This window comes from Barbatula barbatula (genome assembly GCF_947034865.1).
Source record: "Barbatula barbatula genome assembly, chromosome: 16".
Taxonomy (NCBI): Eukaryota; Metazoa; Chordata; class Actinopteri; order Cypriniformes; family Nemacheilidae; genus Barbatula; species Barbatula barbatula.
In genome coordinates, this window is record NC_136779.1 from 4,668,908 (window position 1) to 4,689,819 (window position 20,912).

General features: G+C 39.4%; 1 protein-coding gene across 2 annotated transcripts; it reads left to right on the forward strand.

Moving 5' to 3' along the window:
* The first annotated feature begins 258 nt into the window (after positions 1–258).
* cep131 (centrosomal protein 131) lies at positions 259–20,618 on the forward strand. Of its 2 annotated transcripts, XM_079477251.1 has the most exons (27): positions 259–415; positions 1,458–1,651; positions 2,071–2,165; positions 3,671–3,782; positions 3,964–4,091; positions 4,571–4,675; positions 4,974–5,141; positions 5,274–5,391; positions 5,556–5,669; positions 7,776–7,926; positions 8,394–8,491; positions 8,580–8,759; positions 8,934–9,128; positions 9,211–9,348; positions 9,438–9,563; positions 9,639–9,755; positions 10,718–10,747; positions 11,070–11,172; positions 12,045–12,246; positions 13,740–13,847; positions 14,013–14,130; positions 14,633–14,707; positions 15,334–15,476; positions 15,758–15,935; positions 17,181–17,377; positions 17,490–17,550; positions 17,778–20,618. In XM_079477251.1, exons 2-27 carry the CDS (start codon positions 1,463–1,465, stop codon positions 17,847–17,849), a joined length of 3,321 nt encoding a protein of 1,106 aa, XP_079333377.1. In that variant the 5' UTR covers positions 259–415; positions 1,458–1,462; the 3' UTR covers positions 17,850–20,618. The 2 variants fall into 2 exon arrangements, with proteins under 2 accessions (XP_079333377.1, XP_079333378.1); XM_079477252.1 differs by lacking the exon at positions 10,718–10,747.
* The last annotated feature ends 294 nt before the right edge of the window (positions 20,619–20,912 follow it).

The following is a 20,912-nucleotide window of genomic DNA, read 5'->3' on the forward strand; positions in this document are numbered from 1 at the left end:
TGAGGATGGGTCCCTTAAACAAGGTGAAAACATTTCATAAAATCATTAAAACTACAATAGTTTGTGACATTTAACTGACTTTAAAAAGTTGCTTTTAATAAACCATCATCATAAATCATTCATCATACTGGCTCTTTGACGCCACATCTGCCGCCTTGCCTCGCGCCACGCCCCCTTCGACCATCACTCTGAGGGACGTCGGCGCAGCCAATCACGTATGCCGATTTCTCACCGCTCCGCCAATCCAAAACTCAAATGGGAGGAGCTTCTGTGTGTTTTCTGGTTGCCAATGAGATGTTGCGCTGTGGAGTTGGACACGAACGAGAAATCACTGTCAGTCGCTCTTAACGGGAATAAACATCATTTTATTTAAATAACGACGATATATTTACCTCATGTGGGCAGTTTGAAGAAGGTAAGCGGTCACTGGACAATCGAACCTCGCCGTTGTCGTCGCTCGTTATGTGCTAGCTAGATGCGGTGCAAGACAGTTTCGACATATCTGAAAGAAAGTCGCAGTAACGTTAGTTTCATTGTAACATCCAAACTCGATTCAAGTAAACGTGTTGCTCGTGCTTTTAAATGTTTATATTAAGCACATATCGTGTGTTAACCCTCATCGTATTTTAGACTTTGCTGGAACAGGCCTTTGCTTTGAATGTCTTTGTTTTTTTCTGTAGACTGTTTGTTTATATCGGTTATTGTAACATACCGTATACATCTCGTATTTTAGTGAGGACTAATCTTTTCTAACGTCTTAAGATATACGACTGTTAAGCAAAGTTACATTCCGCAGCGAGCATTGAGAATATCTGAACCCTAAATATATGACATAGTCGTAATGACATCTGTTAATAAAGGACGGATGTTTCCATGGAAACACAACACCTGTCCATCATTTTTTTTCCAATAAGGGCTGTTTTTAGTAGTTTGGGCATACGATGCTGCATCTGATCTATGGAATCAATGATATAGATCAGATGCCTTATGAGCTGCATAACTCATCCGCTGCACTGTGACTTCAACAACTGCATTAACTCACCTATTGCACTGCAACTTTAATAGCTAATGTCTATCATTTATGCACATTTAGTCACTTGCACTATTGTTTAGTCTAAATTATTATCTGTTCATAGCCACCTGTACATTATTGTTTATAGTATATAGCCATCTGTATATATTGTTCATAGTGCATATCTACTGTCATATTTTCATATGCCCACTGTATAATATTTTCCTAATATTTTATTCTGTATTTATTCACTCTGTATATCCTGCACTTGCTAATGGCACTTCTGGTTTGACCTAAACTACATTTCGTTACACTGTACTTGTATATGTGTAATGACAATAAAGTTTAATCTAATCTAATATCCATCACCACCTATGTATTTGAATGACATGCTGCTTTGTGTGAGGTTCTCATGACCACATTCTCTCTGTCATATCCATCCAAGTTAAGATGCATACAACTCGCAGTCCGTCCGCATCCATCCAGGCGGGAACAGCAGGGGACCTTTTGGACCTCAGTTTGACCGGTTCTCAGCTCACGATGGGCCGCAGACCCAGCAGCGCTTCTCCAGGAAAGCACTTTTCCCGATCCATATCTGTATCCGTGGCCAGTGACGGCCGGGGGAAACGAAACACTTTGGTAAGTCTGGCAAAACGTTTATGATATCTCATGCTGTTTTGTATTATCATCATCTGTCTGAAGAGTCTTCGGTCAACAGCAGCGATTCAAATGCTGAATTTAGTGTAGGACTTCAGAGTGAAAAGAACAAGTGGGTTATTTTATTGCCTACTGGTTAACTTGAGGTGCATGCTCCCAGACCTATTGTCACTGTGGTGACAGTTATGTTAATATGTTCTGAGATGCATACAATTGGACTGTCCATCACCCTAATGGAATGGTGACCCAGTATGTTGTTGCGTGTGTCTGTGTGATGTTCAAAAATGAAGTTCATAACAGGAGGTGCCTGATTTTGTTTCAATACAGCCCTTTCTCATTTAAACTAGAGTTGATCCATTTAAAAACAATTTTGACTTTTTATCGCTCTCTGTTGTTGACAGACTGATGGTGGATTGGGAAGTTCACGAGGAATTAAGAACCTGCGCCGGTCCAACAGCACCACACAGGTGAACCAGCAGGCCAACGCAAGCCTCAGGTACAGTACCACCTGTCGTTCAAGAGATTAGAAAGATTGACTCTCCTGTTGGGGCTGGTAATGACATGTTTATGAAAAAATCTCACTAAACCCATGTACATTGGTTTTAAAACACGGTTATTGTTTAAATTTTTTGGGTTAGTAGCCGTGTAGAAATACTTTTTTAGAGTATATACTATATATGTTGTCACAATCATTTCTATTAAATTATAACTAAATGGTCTCAATACGAAATACAATTTATTTTTGTCCTTTTGAATTCGGGTTAAATGAAACCCCAACATGCTTTGTGTGATATACATACGCTACAGTTGTTCTTTGCTTCTTTAGACTCTGAAAGTAGCCTTTCCTCAAAGCAAAAACATATTTTTTCTGCACCTTAACTAGTTTGCTGACAGCCCGCATGTACAGTATGGTATTTTTGCTGTGTTGACATGTTCATGCATGCACATGTGAAGTGCACATTCACTCTCATCCCCATGTTGCAGTATGCTTAATCGATCTCCTGCATGAATTTTGGGGGAAATTTTAGGGGATTGTACCCTTATAGTAGCAAAAGCTAGGGCTTGAGTGATTCTGGTTTTCCTCTGACAATAGTTATTGTGTCCTCAACGCTTGCAGCACAAGGCAAGAAAGAGGGGGGGGGGGGTGTTCAGCTTTGTCAAGAGAAGCACTCAGATCTCCGGTTTCATTCAGATTAGACCGTAGTGAAAGCAGAAGTGTGTGCATGCTGAAATTCTTTTGTCCGGCAGCTGCTAGCCCTTCCCTCTCGTCCCATTGCATCCTGGGATGCCACAGGGGTTTTAAATGAAGATCGACCCCAAACCCCTTCCCCCTTCCTTCTGGTGTTTAATAATTGTCATTCCATGACCTCTCTTGTCTCTGAATAGCTTGAAAAGGAGAAATGTAGAGGAATGGGGTTCTTGAATCGGGTTTGAATTTCTTTTCATTGGAACAGCTGACGCTGGGCGCCAGACACCCAAAACACACACATATGGGAAGTTACTGGCACAGATGCCGATGGGTCAGGTCAGCTGTGTGGGTGAAAACCGTGTTGGTGGAATTTAAATGCAGAGCAAGATGCAATTGCCATATGCCCGTGGACATCTGGCCCTTTAAATGCAGCCGCCGCTATAACATTCCTCATTGGGCCCAATATGTTCTGATATGTGTAGTCTAGGTTGTACAGTTGCTTTTACTGGTTTGGATTTGCTCCTATTTTGTGTAAACAAAATATATCTTTAATTGATGCTCTACCTTCCAAACCGCTCAGATTTATATACAGTACTAATAGTTCTTGAAATGTTGTAGATGGTTGTTGCTTGGGAACCAAGAGCAACCACCCAGAACACCCTAGTAACACATAGAAAATTTCATTGGAAAGCGTAGTTTTGCTCAACTTCAGCTAAAACATTATTATTTGTAGGCTTCTGGTCCTGTGTATGCTTACTGTCCAGTATTTGTGACCTTTTATCACTCTCTTTTTCCTTCCTGTTTGGTTGCAGCGATGGCCACACAGAAGACTTCCTGGCTCTGTTCAACAGCAGCACTGATGGACGCAGGAAACTGGCCAGCCTCTCCAAGACGTCCAAAGACCAAACTACCTGGAACATCCTGGTACTGCTCTACACATAAGAGTTATTTATTCAGAAATCTTGATTCGCATTTTGTTTTTAACAATTGCACAGTTGTTTTAGTAACTCACCTTAACAACATGATTGAACTCAGGAAGTCCTAAACTGTGGTAAACTTACATCATACGGGTCTAACATGGCACTTCTGTGTGTAATGTTTCTAGGATGAACAACCGAGAGCGTTTCCTGTACCCAGCAGCTCTCACAGTACCTGCAGCATGGATTCTCCTACAGGACTGAAGAAGAGGGAGGCTGGAGTCTTTCTGGCCGCAAACTTCACTGCCAACAACAGGTGAGAAGATATTTTCTCTCAGCACTTACACACTTTGCTGTAACACCAATTTTTTTCAGTTTACCAGTTGCTATGATAGAGACAGACACCAGGCTTTAAAGGGATACTTCAACCAAAAATGAAAATTCTGTTATCATTTACTAACCTTGGAGTTGTTCCAAATCTGTATACAATTTTTTTTGATGAACACAGAGAAAGATATTTGGAATAATGCTTAAAACTAATCAGATCTCGCCCCGATTGACTACCATAGTAGGAAAAAATACAATGGTAGTCAAAAGTGCCCCAGAACTAAAGAAAGTAATTTTTCCTACTATGGGAGTCAATGGGGGACAGAATCTGTCCGTCAGGTGAGTAAATGATGACAGAATTAAACATTTTGTGTGAAGTATCCCTTTAAGATTAGCTTGTTTTTGTTTTATTTTATTGGTGCAACTTTAAAAACCTTTGCTGTATTGTATTTCAATATGTGCACTTAGGAGCAATAAAGCCGCCGTGGGGAACTCCATGACCACCATTCTCCATAACAACCACTCAGAGAAGCCCCTCACTCCCAAGAGCTCCAATCAGAAACCATCGTTTAAGTAGGTATAATATCTCTGTGATATGTGGTTGGACTGTGTTTTGGAAGTCCTTGTCTTTGGCTAAAAGTTCTGTCCTCATGTTGTTTCAAACCTTTGACTACCATTTAATGTTTCCTGGTATGGTAATGATGTCACAGAACTAAAAATTGCCAAATTCTTCCAAATAGCTCTCTTTGTGTTCAACAGAACAAAGAAACTTGAGGTTAATTCATGACAGAGTTTTCATTTTTGGGTGGACTATTCCTTAAAGTATGCTGTTTCCTAATTTAATCTTATCTCTCCCCCTTTGCTTCAACAGTAACATCCTCAAAGCCACAGTGAATGACGATGTGTCTGCAGATGTAGCCGGTTCTCTCACTAAGTCTCAGAAGAACTTCTCCTCGGCATCCTCAGGCTCCAACAACAACAGTCCCCGAAGCCCAGGTCAACCCCGTAGACGAGAGGTGACCGAGGAAGAGGCAGAGAGGTCGGAAACATCCCGTAATATCTGTGATTATAGATCAAGAAAAGTGTACATTGATAGCAGTTTAAATTTGTGATTTGGTTGTATTTTGTTCATATTTGGTGTCTATTAAATAGAAAATTACTCGATTTCAAGGTTTATTCAGCATGTGAATCATGCAGCTGTTACTATCCAGCGTTGGTTTCGGCATCATACCAACAGAAAGAGAGCCAATGAAAATGCTCTCAAGCAAGTTCTAGCATACAAAAAGAAGGTAATGTCTTTAACTTAATTGTTTGTAGTGATTGAATGTTCTGTGTAGTTCAAATGTAGGCCAGCAGTGGGCGTTAATGAATAAACTACTGTTCTTGATATCAGTACATTTCATGGGTGGTTTCGTGGAATTAAAAAACGAATGCATTTACTTGATTGTTCCAGGAGAGGGGACAGAGAGCAGATCAGAAAACCTCTGAATCATTAAAAAAGAAAGATGATGATAGAAAACGCATCAGAGAGGAGAAAGCCCGTCTTGCACGACTTACTGCTATACAGGTATATAACAGCGTTTAGCAACACTTAAAGGGACAGTTCACCCAAAAAAGAAAAATTCTGTTTAAAAATGTACTCACTATAGAGTTTTTCTAAATCTGTATAATTTAATTGTGCCAATGAACACAGAGAAAGATATTTGGAAGAATGCGTCAACTAAACAGTTCTTGGCCACCATTGACCAAGGAAAAATTACAATGGTGGTCAAAAGTGCCCTTGAACAGTTTGCTTCCCTACATTCTTTAAAATATCTTCTTTTGTTTCCAACAAAATTCTTGATGAGCAAAATTACCTAAGAAAATAAGTCTTTAATGAAATTTCATTAAAACAAGAAAGAAAATCTGCCAATGGGGTAAGAAAAATTTACCTTTTTTCTAAGTCACTCAATTCAAGAAAATTATTCTTGCCCCACTTGGCAGATTAGGTCAGTTTTCTCATCAAGAAAAGCTTCTTGATTCAAGAATGTTTAGACATTTGGTATAGTGGTGAAATAAACCACGGATGATCCGTCCGAATCTTGCTCTATGGTTCGGAACGCATCTGACCTGCAGATTAACTAAATTTATTCATCATTGAGTAAAAGAGTAAATCTTGCTCTCCAGTTTTAGCGCCAACGCATTCTTGCTCTCTCTCTAGTGTCTGTATAACGGGTGCAAGCTAGTGAAGAGCTGTGCAGTGTGTAAGCCTCACTCCCCGACCAACAGAGACGCTCTAGCGACAGACTCTAGAGACTGCGGTCTTTAGCCTCCTCGTTAGAGCGCCCGTCTCCCATTCGGACCGACGTCGGTTTGAAGCCTGCGGAGAGCGGGGCGAGTGGGACCGGCTACATTGGTGCCGTGACCCGGATGGGAGTGAGGTTTAGGGGGGTGAGTGTTTCGGGTGCAAGCTAGTGAAGAGCTGTGCAGTGTGTAAGCCTCACTCCCCGACCAACAGAGACGCTCTAGCCACAGACTCCCATTCGGACCAACGTCGGTTCGAAGCCCGCGGAGAGCGGGGCGAGTGGGACCGGCTACATCTGGACGAGTACAATATTAAAACGGTTCCAGATAAACAATGATGTCAAAACTGCTATGTCACACAGCTACTATTACAACAACAACATATATTGGTTCTAACAAACATAAAAATCAATGTTACTCACATACTGAACCGAATCAAACTAACCTCCTCGGTGGTCATTTTTAGACGATCTATCTCTCCATCGTCTCTCTGCTGGAAAGTATATCCATAGATATCTATGAGTTATGAGTTAGAGTTAGATTTATATCTAAATGAGTATCTCTGCTAAAAGCCTTTGTAAGACACGGGTCCTAATGCGTCCCTGCTGGAAAGTCTTTATAATATTCTCCAGCCTGACTTTTTACGGATGATCCGTTATTAATAATCAGCAGCTATTAGATTATTCATGATAATCTTAAATAAAAAAATTGTATTATTTTGCCTTGTTGTGCAAGCACTGTTGAGCTTGTGCAGAGGCTTCTGCTTTTGCCAGAGGGGAACTGGAATCCCCTGGTTAGGCCTGGTTTCCCTCTGAGGTTTTTTCTCCTCCATTTTGGGTTCCTCGCCACCGTTTACATACTGTTTTGCCTGGCCGGGGGGGGCTGCTAGAATTTTATAGTTTTATTTAATTAACATTGCATATTGGAATTTATAGTCTGTCTGATATTTGACCTGTGTTTTGACTTGCATAACCTTATATGTTTTGCTTATAGTCAATGTTTTCTTGTACAGCTGCTTTGTAACAATGAAAATTGTAAAAAGCGCTATATAAATAAAGCTGACTTGACTTGACTTTATCCTTCTTTTTATACTTATAATTGTTGTGCTTTTGAGTACTGTGTTAACATGGGAAGACACACTTTTTGTACTGTGGTGTCCACCATTGTGTTTGGACTGAAAGATTTGTTGCAAATCTATAAAACAACGCCAGTGGCCGCTGTAAAACAAAAACTGCGTCTTAAAGAATGACTTTCCTGTTATAATCCTGTTCTACTTTTGAATGTTCCAAATATAAACAGTATAGTATCGCTGTCATAATTTGTTTCTACACGTTACACATTGTTGTGTTTCTGATCGTTTTTTCATGTTTTAAAATTGTCTCCAAAACAGGAGCTTCAGCAGAAAAGAGCTCAACGGGCCACAGAGGTCCACCAGATAGCAGAGGAGGAACTGGAGGCACGAAGACAAGGGAAAAAGGGCCGTAAAAAACTTTCCAAGAGTTCACCAACTTCTCCCATTGATATTAAAGCTAAAAACACAGGTTTGTTCTGCTCACCTGTCTGTAGCTAATTCTGTGTTTTGTGATATAAAGCCGTGAGGTACATCACTTTGCATGGTTTGAAATGTATTTGGGGTAGAATAAAAACATAGACATCATTAATATGAGTCTTAAAGTGATAGCTCACCCAGAAATAAAAATTCAGTCATCATTTACTCATCCTCTTGTCATTTCAAACCTGTATGACTATCTTTTTTCCGCTGAACAGAAATGAAGATTTTTGAAGAAAGTTGTTAACTGGACCCCATTCACTTCCATTGGTTTTGTGTCCATACAACAGAAGTGTATGGGGTACAGTGCTGTTCGGTTATCAACTTTCTTCAAAATAACTTTTTTTTGTTCTGCGGAAGGTTTGAAATGACAAGAGGGTAAGTAAATGATGACAGAATTTTCATTTTTGGGTGAACTATCACTTTAAAGTTTGGCCTGGCTTGACTGTTTTATTACAGATTCTAATGTGAATGTGGTTTCTGATCTGGAAGATGTGACAAATGTGAGGGCTGTGTCACCTGTTGATTCTCTGTGCAGAAATTCTCAGGATTCCCAGGTAATCCCCCGTCCTCATATCGCTCTTAATTTCATTGTCTCTAAACTAAAGAGTTAAGTTTGATTTTAAAATAACAAAATTCCCCCAGGAGATCCTGCAGAGGTCTGTAAGCATGGAGGATCAGCGGCAGGGGGCTCCATCGAGTAGGGCTCAGTCAAAAACCACCCTAAATGATTTGCTGGACACACTGAAACTCTTAGAAGAGGAGCCGGAAAGACTGTCAGAGCCCAATAGCTGTAGAAAGAACAAGTACTCTTGGATTGATGAGGTGAGTTGCTTCCAGTGGCGCTCGGAGACTCTTCTTTCGGAGGCGCAGAAATGCAAAATATGTGTTTGGCATCTCAAGTGTGTGGCTCGTCATGTCAAAATGTGACATGTATATGTCAATTATTTCTGTTCTGACTGGCCATGCCAATCACAGTATGACCTGTTTTCTCCTCAGGACGGAGACTCCAACAACTCCCTGACAACCGATAACGTGGAACGACACAGGCAGTTGAGTCAGACTCCTGTCCTCCCAGATGGGGGCGCCCTGCTGTCTGAAGCCAAACTGCAAAGCATTATGAGCTTCCTGGATGAGATGGAGAAATCTGAGCAGGAGAGACCACGCTCTGTCACCTCTGGATCACACCGAGAGGTAAACACAGATGAAATTATGAAATAAATGTTTGTCTTGTGTCAGTGCAGATGTTTACATGTTTTTGTCTGTGTGTGTGTAGGTGGTTTTGTCAGAGGAGGATCTAGCAGTTGTAGAACAGGCATCAGCCACGGCGGCTGAGGTTACAGGATCCATGATGAGACTCAAGCTGGAGGTGGACGAAAAGAAGCGCACCATTAATATGCTTCAAACGGCGCTGGTATGACAAACACGCACCTTATTTTGTGTGCTGTTTGCGAAAACGTTCTATGTTTACAGTGAGACTGATGTACATGTGTTTTTATTTAGGCCCAGCAGAGGGAGCTGACGATCCGTCACGTGAAGGAAACAGAAAAAGAGCTCAATCATAACTTTCAGCAGCACAAACAGCAGTATGAAGCAACAATACAAAGACACCTGATGTTTATAGACCAGGTAATAACCTCAGCAAATACAAAATGTATGTAGCCAAGGATATGTTGGGAACAAGAAAACACTTTTTCTTCTCAGCTGATTGATGATAAAAAAGCTCTGAGTGAACGCTGCGAGGAGGTGGTTGGAGAACTCAAGCAGGTGGATCAGAAGTACACTAAGAAGATAGCTCAGATGCAGGAGCAACATGAACTGGTGAGTTCAGTTGATCGTTATGTCTTGGGTAGCCAAGACCTGATCCTGGGCCTGGAGTGGACCACAAAAGGAGATCCTTTTCCATACATTGAATGTAGTGAAGATCCAAAAAGGAATATTTTACATTTATCGATTTAGCAGATGTTTAATGGCCCTATATGCTATAGGTTGTTGCGTGACTGGTTAATATACTTAAATGTATAGTGCAAAGATAATGTTAACTTGCAGTCTATCCATTACATCTCATTTTGTGTCAAGTAGAAAAAGTTTGGGGTCTTAAAGAAAATGTTTTGTTTTTCTGTAAACTTTTCCTAAAGAATCCTCTGGGATAGTTCACCCAAAAATTCTGTCGTCATTTACCCACAAGTTGTTTCAAACCTGTATACGTGTCTTTGTTCAGATATTTTAAAGAGCGTGAAAAACCGAACAGTTCTGGGGCTCTATTGACAACTATGGTAGTTTTATCGTTTACTATGGTAGTCAATAGTGCCCCGTAACTGTTTGGTTATAAACATTCTGTCAAATATCTTTGTGTTATGCATAACAGTGAAATTTAACTTGAGAGCGAGTAAATGATGACAAAATGTTCATTTTTGGGTGAACAATCCCTTTGAATGTCTGCTGTAGTGTGTGTGTGGGTTTGTCCTTTTGTCAAATATTGTCCTCTTTCTCAAATGCGTATTGATTCTCACATATTTATTTTTACTTTTGTTACCTGTATGTGCACTGGAAGCTTCTGTCACTGAGACAAATTCCTTGTGTGTCCAAGCGCAATAAAGCTCTTTCTGATTCTGATTTTTTCGGTGTTTCTGTGGCCGCCATAATTAGGCATTTCTCGCATCCCTCTAAACCTGAGCTTGTGTTTGTCGTGCTGCTTTTGCCACTGCTAACCATATTTCTCTTTCCTCTTTCTGCTGTTTTGGGGCCTTTCTGTCTGTATCTGTCCTTCCGTCTGCCTGTAGGTGTGGCAAATCTTGGGTCCCATGTGTGAGGTAACTCTTGTTTTCCTATCTAACCTTTCATCCATCACTCTGATATTCTAGCATTTTCACAACGTCTTATTCATCGCTGCTGTTACCACAAAGTCTTTCTGTTCTTTTTGATGGAAGTCCTTAATGCTCTTATTCTTAATTGCTTAATATACTTACTTTTAATAACTTAATTACTTTGTTTAATATGTACTGAGTCTGCTCTTGCGTTTGCCACTTAAACCTGTTTGTGTACATGCCAAATAAACTTGATCAATCACTAAACCAATTCATTTAATAGATCATCTACATCCATCTAAACTGATGTGTTCTGTTTCTGTTGCAGGAGATTAAGAAGCTGAAAGAGTTAATGAGTGCTACGGAAAAGATCCGCAGGGAGAAATGGATCGATGAGAAGACCAAAAAGATCAAGGAGATTACAGTAAAAGGTCAGCATAGGTTGGCAAAACACATCTGTCCACAACAGCGCCCCCTTTCTCAGACCCTTCAACGTTATCTATTTCAGCCCTGACTGTCTATGAACCCACCAGATCTGAAACTGGACATATTTTCTTGTAATTTCCTAGAAACACCAGAATAAACTCCGCTTCAACCAGAAACACCAGAATCTAAGCTTCAAATTTGACTTGCTTTCAAATTCAAACTCATTGGCTTGGCTTATTTTCTGTAAAGAGCATATATCAGGATAGATTTTTAATGGCCGCACACCCCTACACATTTATATTACATATATCCACTGGACCCAGGGCTTATGAAATTGTGGTAACTAGGTTCTGTGTAACTTTATTGTGTCCTCTTCATGTCTTGGCCTCCTTTTAGTATGTTTGTGTGTGTTTCTGTGTGCGTGTTTGTGAGTATGTGTGTAAGCGTGAGTTTTCTGTTTCTGCCCCTGCCATTCCCTGCAAAAAAATGTGGAGCACTTTAATTCATAAATGTGATCTAACAAAGGTGCAGGGCAAATATTAACCATATATAATGTTTAGACTGCTTCTAATTGTTTTTTTTTATTATTTTAACATAAAGTGTTTGCTTGTGTTGAATTTTAAACCCAAAACTGCAGCGGATCCACTAGACCCACCAACACTAGCTGAGTAACAAAAATATGAACATATGAGAGGTTAAACTACACTTTATGGCCAGAAGCGTGTTGACGCCCAAACACCACAGCAATATGCGTTGAGCATTTATTGTCGGTCCTCCCAACGGCTTTTACTCTTAACTCACAGCTGATGGGATTTGCTCCCATTGAGACACCAGAGGAGTATTGAGCTCAAGTATCTCCTCTCGTATATGCCCTCAGGTCTGGAGCCAGAAATCCAGAAGCTGATCTCCAAACACAAGCAGGAGCTGAAAAAACTAAAAGCTCTTCATGAGGCTGACCTGCTCCAGGCAGACGAGAGGGCCGCTCAACGCTACGTCAGGCAGACTGAGGAACTGCGACAGCAGCTGGAGCGAGAGAGAGATGAACAGTGTCAGAGAGAGAGAGAAATGGCCAAGCAGAGGTATTTCAACCTACACACTCATGCAAATTTCAAATGTAAAGGAACAGTTCACCCAAAAAATGTAATTCTGTCATTTACTCATCCTCAAGTTTGTTCTGATGAACACAGAAAGAGATTTGGAAGAATGTTTGTAACCAAACAGTGCTTGGACCCCATTGACGACCATAGTAGGAAAAATGACAAAGGTAGTCAGAAGTGTCCCAGAACTGTTTGTTTTCCTACATGCTTTAAAATGTATTTTGTGTTCACAGAACAAAGAAATATCCAAACATGTTTTTCCTACTATGGTAGACAATGGTGGCCAAGAACTGTTTGGTGTCTAGCATTCTTAGAAATACCTTTCTCTGGATAAATATGAGAAATGATTGATGCTCCCCGAACTCTTTGTAAGTCGCTTTGGATAACTAAATGTAAATGTCATCAGAACAAAGAAACATGTACAGTTCAGGGTGATTCATTGATTTTTTCAACTGTTCCTTTAAGATGAAAAATGTCAAGGCTTTCTCAGTACTGATGTCAATATTTGGTTGTTTAAATACCCATATGACACAGAAATCCCACAAATGATGTGGTGTCTCAAAAACATGCGTCCCTTTTTGTCGCATTTATTTTTTCCATCTTAAAATAGAAAACTCATGCATAGACTGATATTATTCTGACGTCTGGACTCTATCAGGGATTTAGTCAAATATAAACAGATGGTTCAGTACATTGCTAATAAATACTTTACATTCTCTGAGAATTTGAAGGAAAGAACAGCTGGCAGGAGACGAAGTGATGTTGAATAAAATGAATGAAGATGGTTTATTGAATAATCTCAGTTGTGTTTCAATGCTCAGTCTAGCTCTGTCCACCTTCGCCTGACTAGAAACAGATTCAATGGGTGTTATTAACCATGCAAGTATCAAAACATCGTCTTGTGACGTTATTATGAACCTTGAGATGGAGACCTCTGGATACTCATATCAGCATAAAAGACAGTAAAGCACCCAACAGAAGCAATATTCAAAATAAGAACAAAATGTAAACAAAATAACAAGAATAAAAGTGAATGATAAAATAAATAAATGAATTAATATATTTAATAAATGAATAGTAATAAATGCATAAATCGTAGTAAGGGTTAGTAAATATATAATGGAAATAAGAATACATAGAATAATGTAATAAATGAGATAAATGAAATGGAATTATAAAATAAAAATAAAAACTAGTGTATGTTTCTACTTCAATCTATCACCCTTGTCATGTAACTAAACATGATTACAAACCAATCGATCAGGTACAGTATAAAAGGCACAAGATAAGGGCAAGGGCAGGGTAGTTTTTTTGAGACTGCAAAGTGTTGCTGATCAGACTATGTGATCAAACAGTTTAGGTGGTTAAACACCCAACCACCTTCTGGTGTTTGTTTAAAAAACGAAAATGGATTCTCCTTTCCCGAGTGTAAATTTCTATGTACAGCCGAGTAATTGCGTGCATGCACGTCTCAGGTTCGAGAAGCAGCTGCAGGAGGAAGAGAACGTTTTGCAGCAGCAGAGGAGACGTCTCTTCAAGGAGGTTTCAGAGGAGAAAGAACGACTCGCACAGCTTGCAGCCAGGTCAGGTTCAAAGGTCATTTCGTTACACAAGCAGGTCTCTATCCGATATGGTTGCAGATATTGGCAGCTACTTTCTTATAGATGGTTTCAGCGGCAACAACATAAACGTTATATTACTTTATATTAAATACATTTAAAATACAAAACTTGTTGTTTGCACAACAGGCAGCGTGCTGAGCTCGAAGACTTAAGGAAGCAACTGGAAGACAATAGTTCTCTGGCAGGAAAAGCACTCCGAGAAGAGCTGGAGAAGAGCCGAGAAGAGCAGGAGAGACGACATCAGGTAGAACTCAAATCTAGTGTTGAAGATTCCCAACAGTTCGTATGAGGAACTCTGTACTTGTAGCAATACTTTATGACATATCGCTTATTGCTCCCCGAACTCTGTGTAAGTCGCTTTGGATAAAAGCGTCTGCTAAATGTAAATTTAAGTAATGCTGCTTAATCACATGCTTTCTTTGCCCTTCTGTGTGTGTTTATATATATATATATATATACATACATACATACATATACACGTATACACGTATAGACGAACAAAATATGTGTGTGTGTGTGTGTATTTACTATTTATAAATTAATATTTGACATTGAATAGTTGGTTGAATAGCTTTGTCTGTTTGTTCTGCAAACAATTAAACCGCATGTGTTAATGTGACCGTTTTATCTGAAGCTTTTTAACCTGAACATCCAGTTTGATGGTACATAGACACCCGCCTTAAAGAATGTTGACATGTTGGTTTGTTGCTTTTTTAAATCGTTCTCCTGTTGGTATTTTTTATTAGGTTGAAGGAAAAGCCCTGAAGGAAAGACTTGAGATTGAGAAACAGACGTGGGAAGAAAATTACATGAAGAAAGAGGTTTGTGGTTGTGTAAATGTTTTTTCTTTTCTGTTGAATAATGTTTTAAACTAAACTTACATACTTTCATTTAATTTTGTTCCATGTGTTGAATGCGAAATGTTGTAAGTGTTAAGGTTTGCATAGAGAGAGCGTTTGTGAGAGGTAAATGTGTGCGCACAAAATGTCAATATTGTCTCAGATCTATTGTTTGCCAACCACTGTTTAACAGAAAACTTTCCACACTTTACTTGGGTTTTTACATCAGTGACAATAAAATGGGTAGAATGACCTCTGTTGTGGCTGAGAACACATTTAATATCTCAGATTTCCTCGCCTGTTCACTGCAAAAAGAAAATGTGATCAAAAGGTCACGGCAACGAATTCGGACGAGTTACAAAATTTAAAAGAAGTGAAATCAATATTTGCTAGATCAAACACTATGATATTTAGTCTAGTTAGCTTTGATAATAATCAATCCTTACATCTATGTCAGCAAACATACAAGCTTATATCTCATGTATCTCACAGATGCTTTATTTACCCAGCCACAAGGGCAAACAGATGTTGGCGAGACAATGTTTTCTAATGTAGTGTGTAATGAAATGTCCCTGTGGTGGTCTCAAACATGGGGTTTCCTCTCACAGGAAGCTTGGCTCTTGAGTAGAGAGAGGGAGCTGAAAGAGGAAGTGCGTCGAGGGAGAGACAAAGAGATCGAGCTGGCCATTCAGAAACTGGAGGAGGAAACCAGAGCAGCGAGAGAGGAGTGTGAGAGAGCGTCTGACAACCGGTGCGTTTCAACTTCCTGTTTGTGTGTCTGTAGAGAGAACAGGATGTCACAGTGAACATCAGAGATATGAAATCTTACATCATTAAATCACTATCATGTCAGTAGGGCTTTCTGTCTTCTGCAGGACATTATTTTGCAGAATGTTGAGACCGTTTTTTGGGTTCCACAAAAAAAGTTTTGAACCGCATGAGGGTGAATTAATGATCACAAATAAATTTTTGCTTCAACTAGCCGTTTAATGTTTAAATGTGTAATAATATGGAGCGGGTGTTTTCTGGCAGGATAAAGCGCGTGAGGGAGAAATACGAAGCCGAGCTCAGAGATCTGGAGCGTTCGGAGCGGGCAGCACTGCAGAAACAGCAGGAGATGCGAGGGAAACAGAGCGAGATGGAGGCAGAGCTTCTCCGTCTGCAGTCGCTCTTACGACAGAAAGAACAGGAGATAAGTGACCTCTCCCAGGTAACTGCAGTCACGTGGCACTGCCCTGTTTGTCTTTGGTCAATTAAAAGTGCAGAGATGCCTTCTAAAGCCTTTGAGTCTATTATAGTCCACTGATACCGTACTCCTTTTACCTTGAAGTTATACAACTAATCTGGAGTCATAAAGGACCTCTGTTCAGTAGTTAAGAGGGAAAGTTCACCCAAACATGAAGAATCTGTCATAATTTAACCAAACAGCTCTTGCACCCATTAGCTTCTCTTGTATAGACACAAAACCTTTGCAAGTGAATGGGTGCCGTGGCTGCACCTTAAGCGCAGCGTATAAGGATTAGAATCGAAAATGTTATTCTTATAAAGATTCTTAATGATTTATTATTTCATTACATTTATTATTAATAATAATAATGGTTCTTAGTATATGATATAACATTGCTATTTTGATATTTAAAAAATGACCAAATGCCATATAAAGACTGTTGTTCAGGTGTTTGTTTTAATGACATGTTGTTGTATTAGTAATACGTCTCGAGAGTCTTAATCACACTTAACACATTTTGAGCCGAACTTAATGAGAACAGGACTTGCCGTGTAAGTCATGAACTCTTCTGACCCTGTATGTAAGATGCAGAAAGGATTAAGTTCCAGTATGTTTTAGTGATGTAAATCACTCTGTTTGGAACCTGGTCTTTATTTAATTCATACCAGCACTTGTGAATTGCAAATAGTAGCTTATGTCAATAAAAAATCAGGAATCTATCACGTTATCTTAGATGATCACATAGTAATGTGCAAGTCAGATGATGAAAACACGTTTTCTATTTAAAAATCTAGTCAAGTTCCCAGGTGCAATAAACTAGGTGACTTTTGAGCTTTTTTGCTACCAGTACACTTGTCAGCTGCTTCTGTTGTTGGGGGTGTAAAGTACAAACACAAAAACTAAAGCTTAAGTTTTAAATTGAAGGAGTGGAGTTCACACCCTTATCTATACAATAAGACCGGTATTGCTGGTACTAAAAGAGAAATGTTTTGCATCTGAATAAGAATCGTGGCTTTCCAAAATCTTGAACAGAAGCAAAGGTCATACGTTTTATTTGGCTTCTGTATTTGAAGAATAGAATCAGTTCGTGCAATGAATCGTTTTGTTTTCCTCTCCTCTCTCTTGTAAATCGCTTTGGATGAAAAGCTGTTAAATGTAAATGTCTATTCTCAGGCCTTAAAACAATTTGCATTTTTCCACAATCTCTTTCCATGATGTGGATCACAGGCACGTGACAAGTTGTCGGAGGAGCGTCGCGGCCTGGCGGAAGTGATCAGGCAGGAATTTGCAGAACGGTTGGTAGAGACCGAAGAAGAGAACAAGAGGATGAAAATCGAGGTGTCTGAGGCAAAGGCACGACTCCGATTAGAGGTAGAACGAGTTAGTCGAGAGAAGGAGGAGGAGCTTGCGGAAGTGCATCAAAGGTAAGAGAAAAATGGCTAGTGACGGACAAAATTATGCAATGATTTCAGACATTTTTGAAAGAAATGATTTTGTTGTGTATTTGATGAGTTTTTGATCTCCTCATTAAAATAGAGTGAAGTCGGCTATTCTGAAGAAAGAAGAGACTGTGAATAACCTGAGGAAACAGCATGAGGTATAAAATGTCATGTGATGCATTTTACGTTAAAGCCCCATTTACAGTTTATGTGTCAAGTGGATGTTCTCTGATTTGGTTACTGTGTGTACAGGGAAATTTGTCATGTTTCGAAACGTCAAAAGACACCGTTATCATACAGTACTACATGTGCAAACAGTGTTTGTGAGCTGTGTTGTAATAAATGTGTTTAAAATCGCTTTCTCCTTACACCTTTGATCTTTCAGGCTGCGTTGAAGAGAGCAGATCATCTTGAAGCTTTGTTGGAACAGCAGAGAAAACAGCTCTTGGGGAAATGATTGACAAGTCGGGACCCCTCCCACCACCCCATTCCTTGTGTGACGCTGTCCCCTGCACAACAAAATATTCTCATTCTCAATTGTTTTTGTCTGGTTTCTTTTGTTGGGGATAACCGAGGAAGGAAAGAACGGGTTTGTTCCATGCGACTTCTCGTGTCACATGACATGTCAAACCAGCCAGACATTTAATTTTGGGCCTGCTCCAATGGAAACTTTAAGAGACTCGTTTAATTTTTATGTTGACTTGTTTTTGTGCGTCTCTTTTGCATGGGTTTGACCGAATTGCAGACTCGACCTAACCCCGGAGTCATTTTGCAGACGCTTAAAGCAAATTCTTGCGGGATGTCACTAAACCTGAAGAACATGCTTGCTTTATAATTCACCTCAGATTCAAAAGAACAAAATAGGAATTCAATTTTCATAAGGGATATCATCCTAAATATTAAGAATATATATTTCATTTTTTTACTATTTATACGCCTTGGTAGTGCTGGTGCACTGGTTTTAATTTATTAAACATAAAATGTTTTGTAAAGGCTGTTACAGTAATTTGTTACTGTAGTACACTAGAAATTTACAGTATTACAGTAATAATAATTACTGTGATAATAATCAAAATATATTCAAAGGGTTGAACAGTTCTCGCTATGAAAAACCCTAATGGGCTCAAAAAAAAAAAAATTTCTTTTGATTTTTAGAGTGAAATATTTTAGCGCTAGTTTTGCCAGATCCAACCAAGAAGTCAAAAAGACTTAAGATTCTCACAGTGAATTATTTTTCCAGAGGTTTCCAGTTTGGGAAATTAGAGTTTACAGTAGACAGGAATAGACAGAATCGTAACCCCCAACATTAAAGTAAACCCCCGCCACCACTATGAACACACAATTACACATCCACACTCCCCTTCCCCTCTTTTCTGCTGCATACAGATGCCTTTTGTCCCAAAGCTTCTCAGGGCTATCTGTAAATTACAGGGGATGTCCCAGAAGCCCCCAGGCCAAAAAACATGCTCGCACACAGCCCTAAGTGAAGCCCAACTGTTCATCAAACATCAGGTAAAGAGGGCAGCACAGAGGTTTTAGAACGTTTCTTGACAGGAGGGAAGAAAATGATGAAATGTTTTTTGTAGATTGATAGGGACTGACATTAGATTGAAAAGCTCTCGTATATACTGTACATGGCATGCTGCTGTTTTGCGATGAGTTGTGATTGAGGTTCAGTTGAGATGGACATCGAAAGTTGGATAGAGATAAGATTGACAATGTTTGTATAGGTGATTGCTGTGCTGGAGGGTAACTGCTGTTGACGAAGTAGGACAGGTGCCTTATTCAACATCCTTATTTGCCCCTAGCAGAACAATGCTTAAGGGTTGGGTTTTGAATGACGTTTTTTATCAACTCATCATTTTCAGATCAATTCCTGCCAAATACTGAAACGCATTAATGACTTTGTTTCCTTAAACAAACGGGATCAACATTCCTAACAAAAAGCAAAGCTGCATGTTTGGTGACCAGGAGACAAATGCAGTACAGCAGTTTGGGTGGATGGGGTTGAGGGACTTAAACTCTCACAATTTTTTGTAACATGACATTGTTTTAATAAGGAATCTTAATTAATTCGGGATTCTGTGGTTTACCGTTGTAAATCTCTAGTAGATTCACACCAATGACGGTGCAAGTTTACAATTGATTCCAATTTTGTCAGTTGTTGCCAGTGGCACAGAAACTATCCCATTCTTTTTAAGTTTGATAATTGAGGGAATGATAAGCAGGGAATGTTACCGCTGTTATTTTAGCAAAGGTCGACCCAGATGTATATTCTGAAATGCTGGAATTCAATCCTGTTTCCGTGGTTGCCTTCCTGTTAAATACTTCTTTGTTTCTGAAATATAGTCTTGGTTGGTTTGTGTGCCAAACTAAATTACTTGAAAGTTGAACTATGTGAGTAGACCATAGCCGACTTCCCTCCCATTGTTTGTTGGCTTTTATATGTCAGATTTTCCTGATTTGTGTTTTGGTTGGTGAACCGACCAACACCACGAAGGTGTGAGGAGAAAGTGCAGCAAGTGTTTCCTAGAGAGAAACAGATCAAGTGTCTCATTTCAGTGTTGTGAAGCCTGTGAAGATAACAAGCTAGCCGTTTAAAATGACACAATAGACCAATTTCACTACAGCGAGCTGTCACGTGGCCCAGGCACACATACAAGCATCATCTCATGACTCATTTGCCGATATTACACTTCAGTGTGTGCGTGTGCATCCAAGGGAAGTTTGATGCACTTTTTTTAGAACCCCAGTGTGAGGTTTTATGTTATAGACATTCTGAGAATGTTTCCGATACGTTGCGTGAAGGTTAGAAGTGAATTTTGGCAGCAGATGCAGGTCCTTGGCTGTCTTTACAATGAATCCTTCTTTTGTGTGTGTGTGTGTGTGTGTGGTGTTTAAGAGCCAAGCGCCGGTCGCCATTTTATTCTGGTGTTTTGTTATTTTGAACTGAAAACACTACTTATTATCATCTTCTATTCAATGAGTTTGGGAATGGTTTTCCCAAGATGACTCTTACAAGTTTTTGTTTTGTTTGTATTTTTTTGCATGTATTGTTGTTTTTAAGTTAAATGTGCTCTTTTACACGTAGCTCTTAATTTGACTTTTTTTACCCACTTCCTGTGTTTCGTTTGTCAGGATTAATAGCTGTGTTTTCCAGCATTGGAAAAAAGAACCTTTGATGTCAGTGAGAAAATAAATCTTTAAAATTAACTTGTTGACTTGTTTGTTTATTTTCTGCGCTTGCATTACTAGCAGTTGCATAATTGTTCAGCCCCACTTTTATTCCCTGAAGAAGAGATGTGGGTGTTGTACATGTTTTTCATTGTGTATAAGCATGTTTATTGTAAACATGTCGCTTGAAGTTGTTTTGAAGTTGGGTGGGTTTCTTAAGAATTTAAAGAGGATTCAAGATAACTTAAATTATTTAAAATAAAATGAGCATTAAAAAATGTACATCACACAGCACAACATTTATAATGAAATGCGTAGTCCTCTCTCTCTCTCTCTCTCACACACA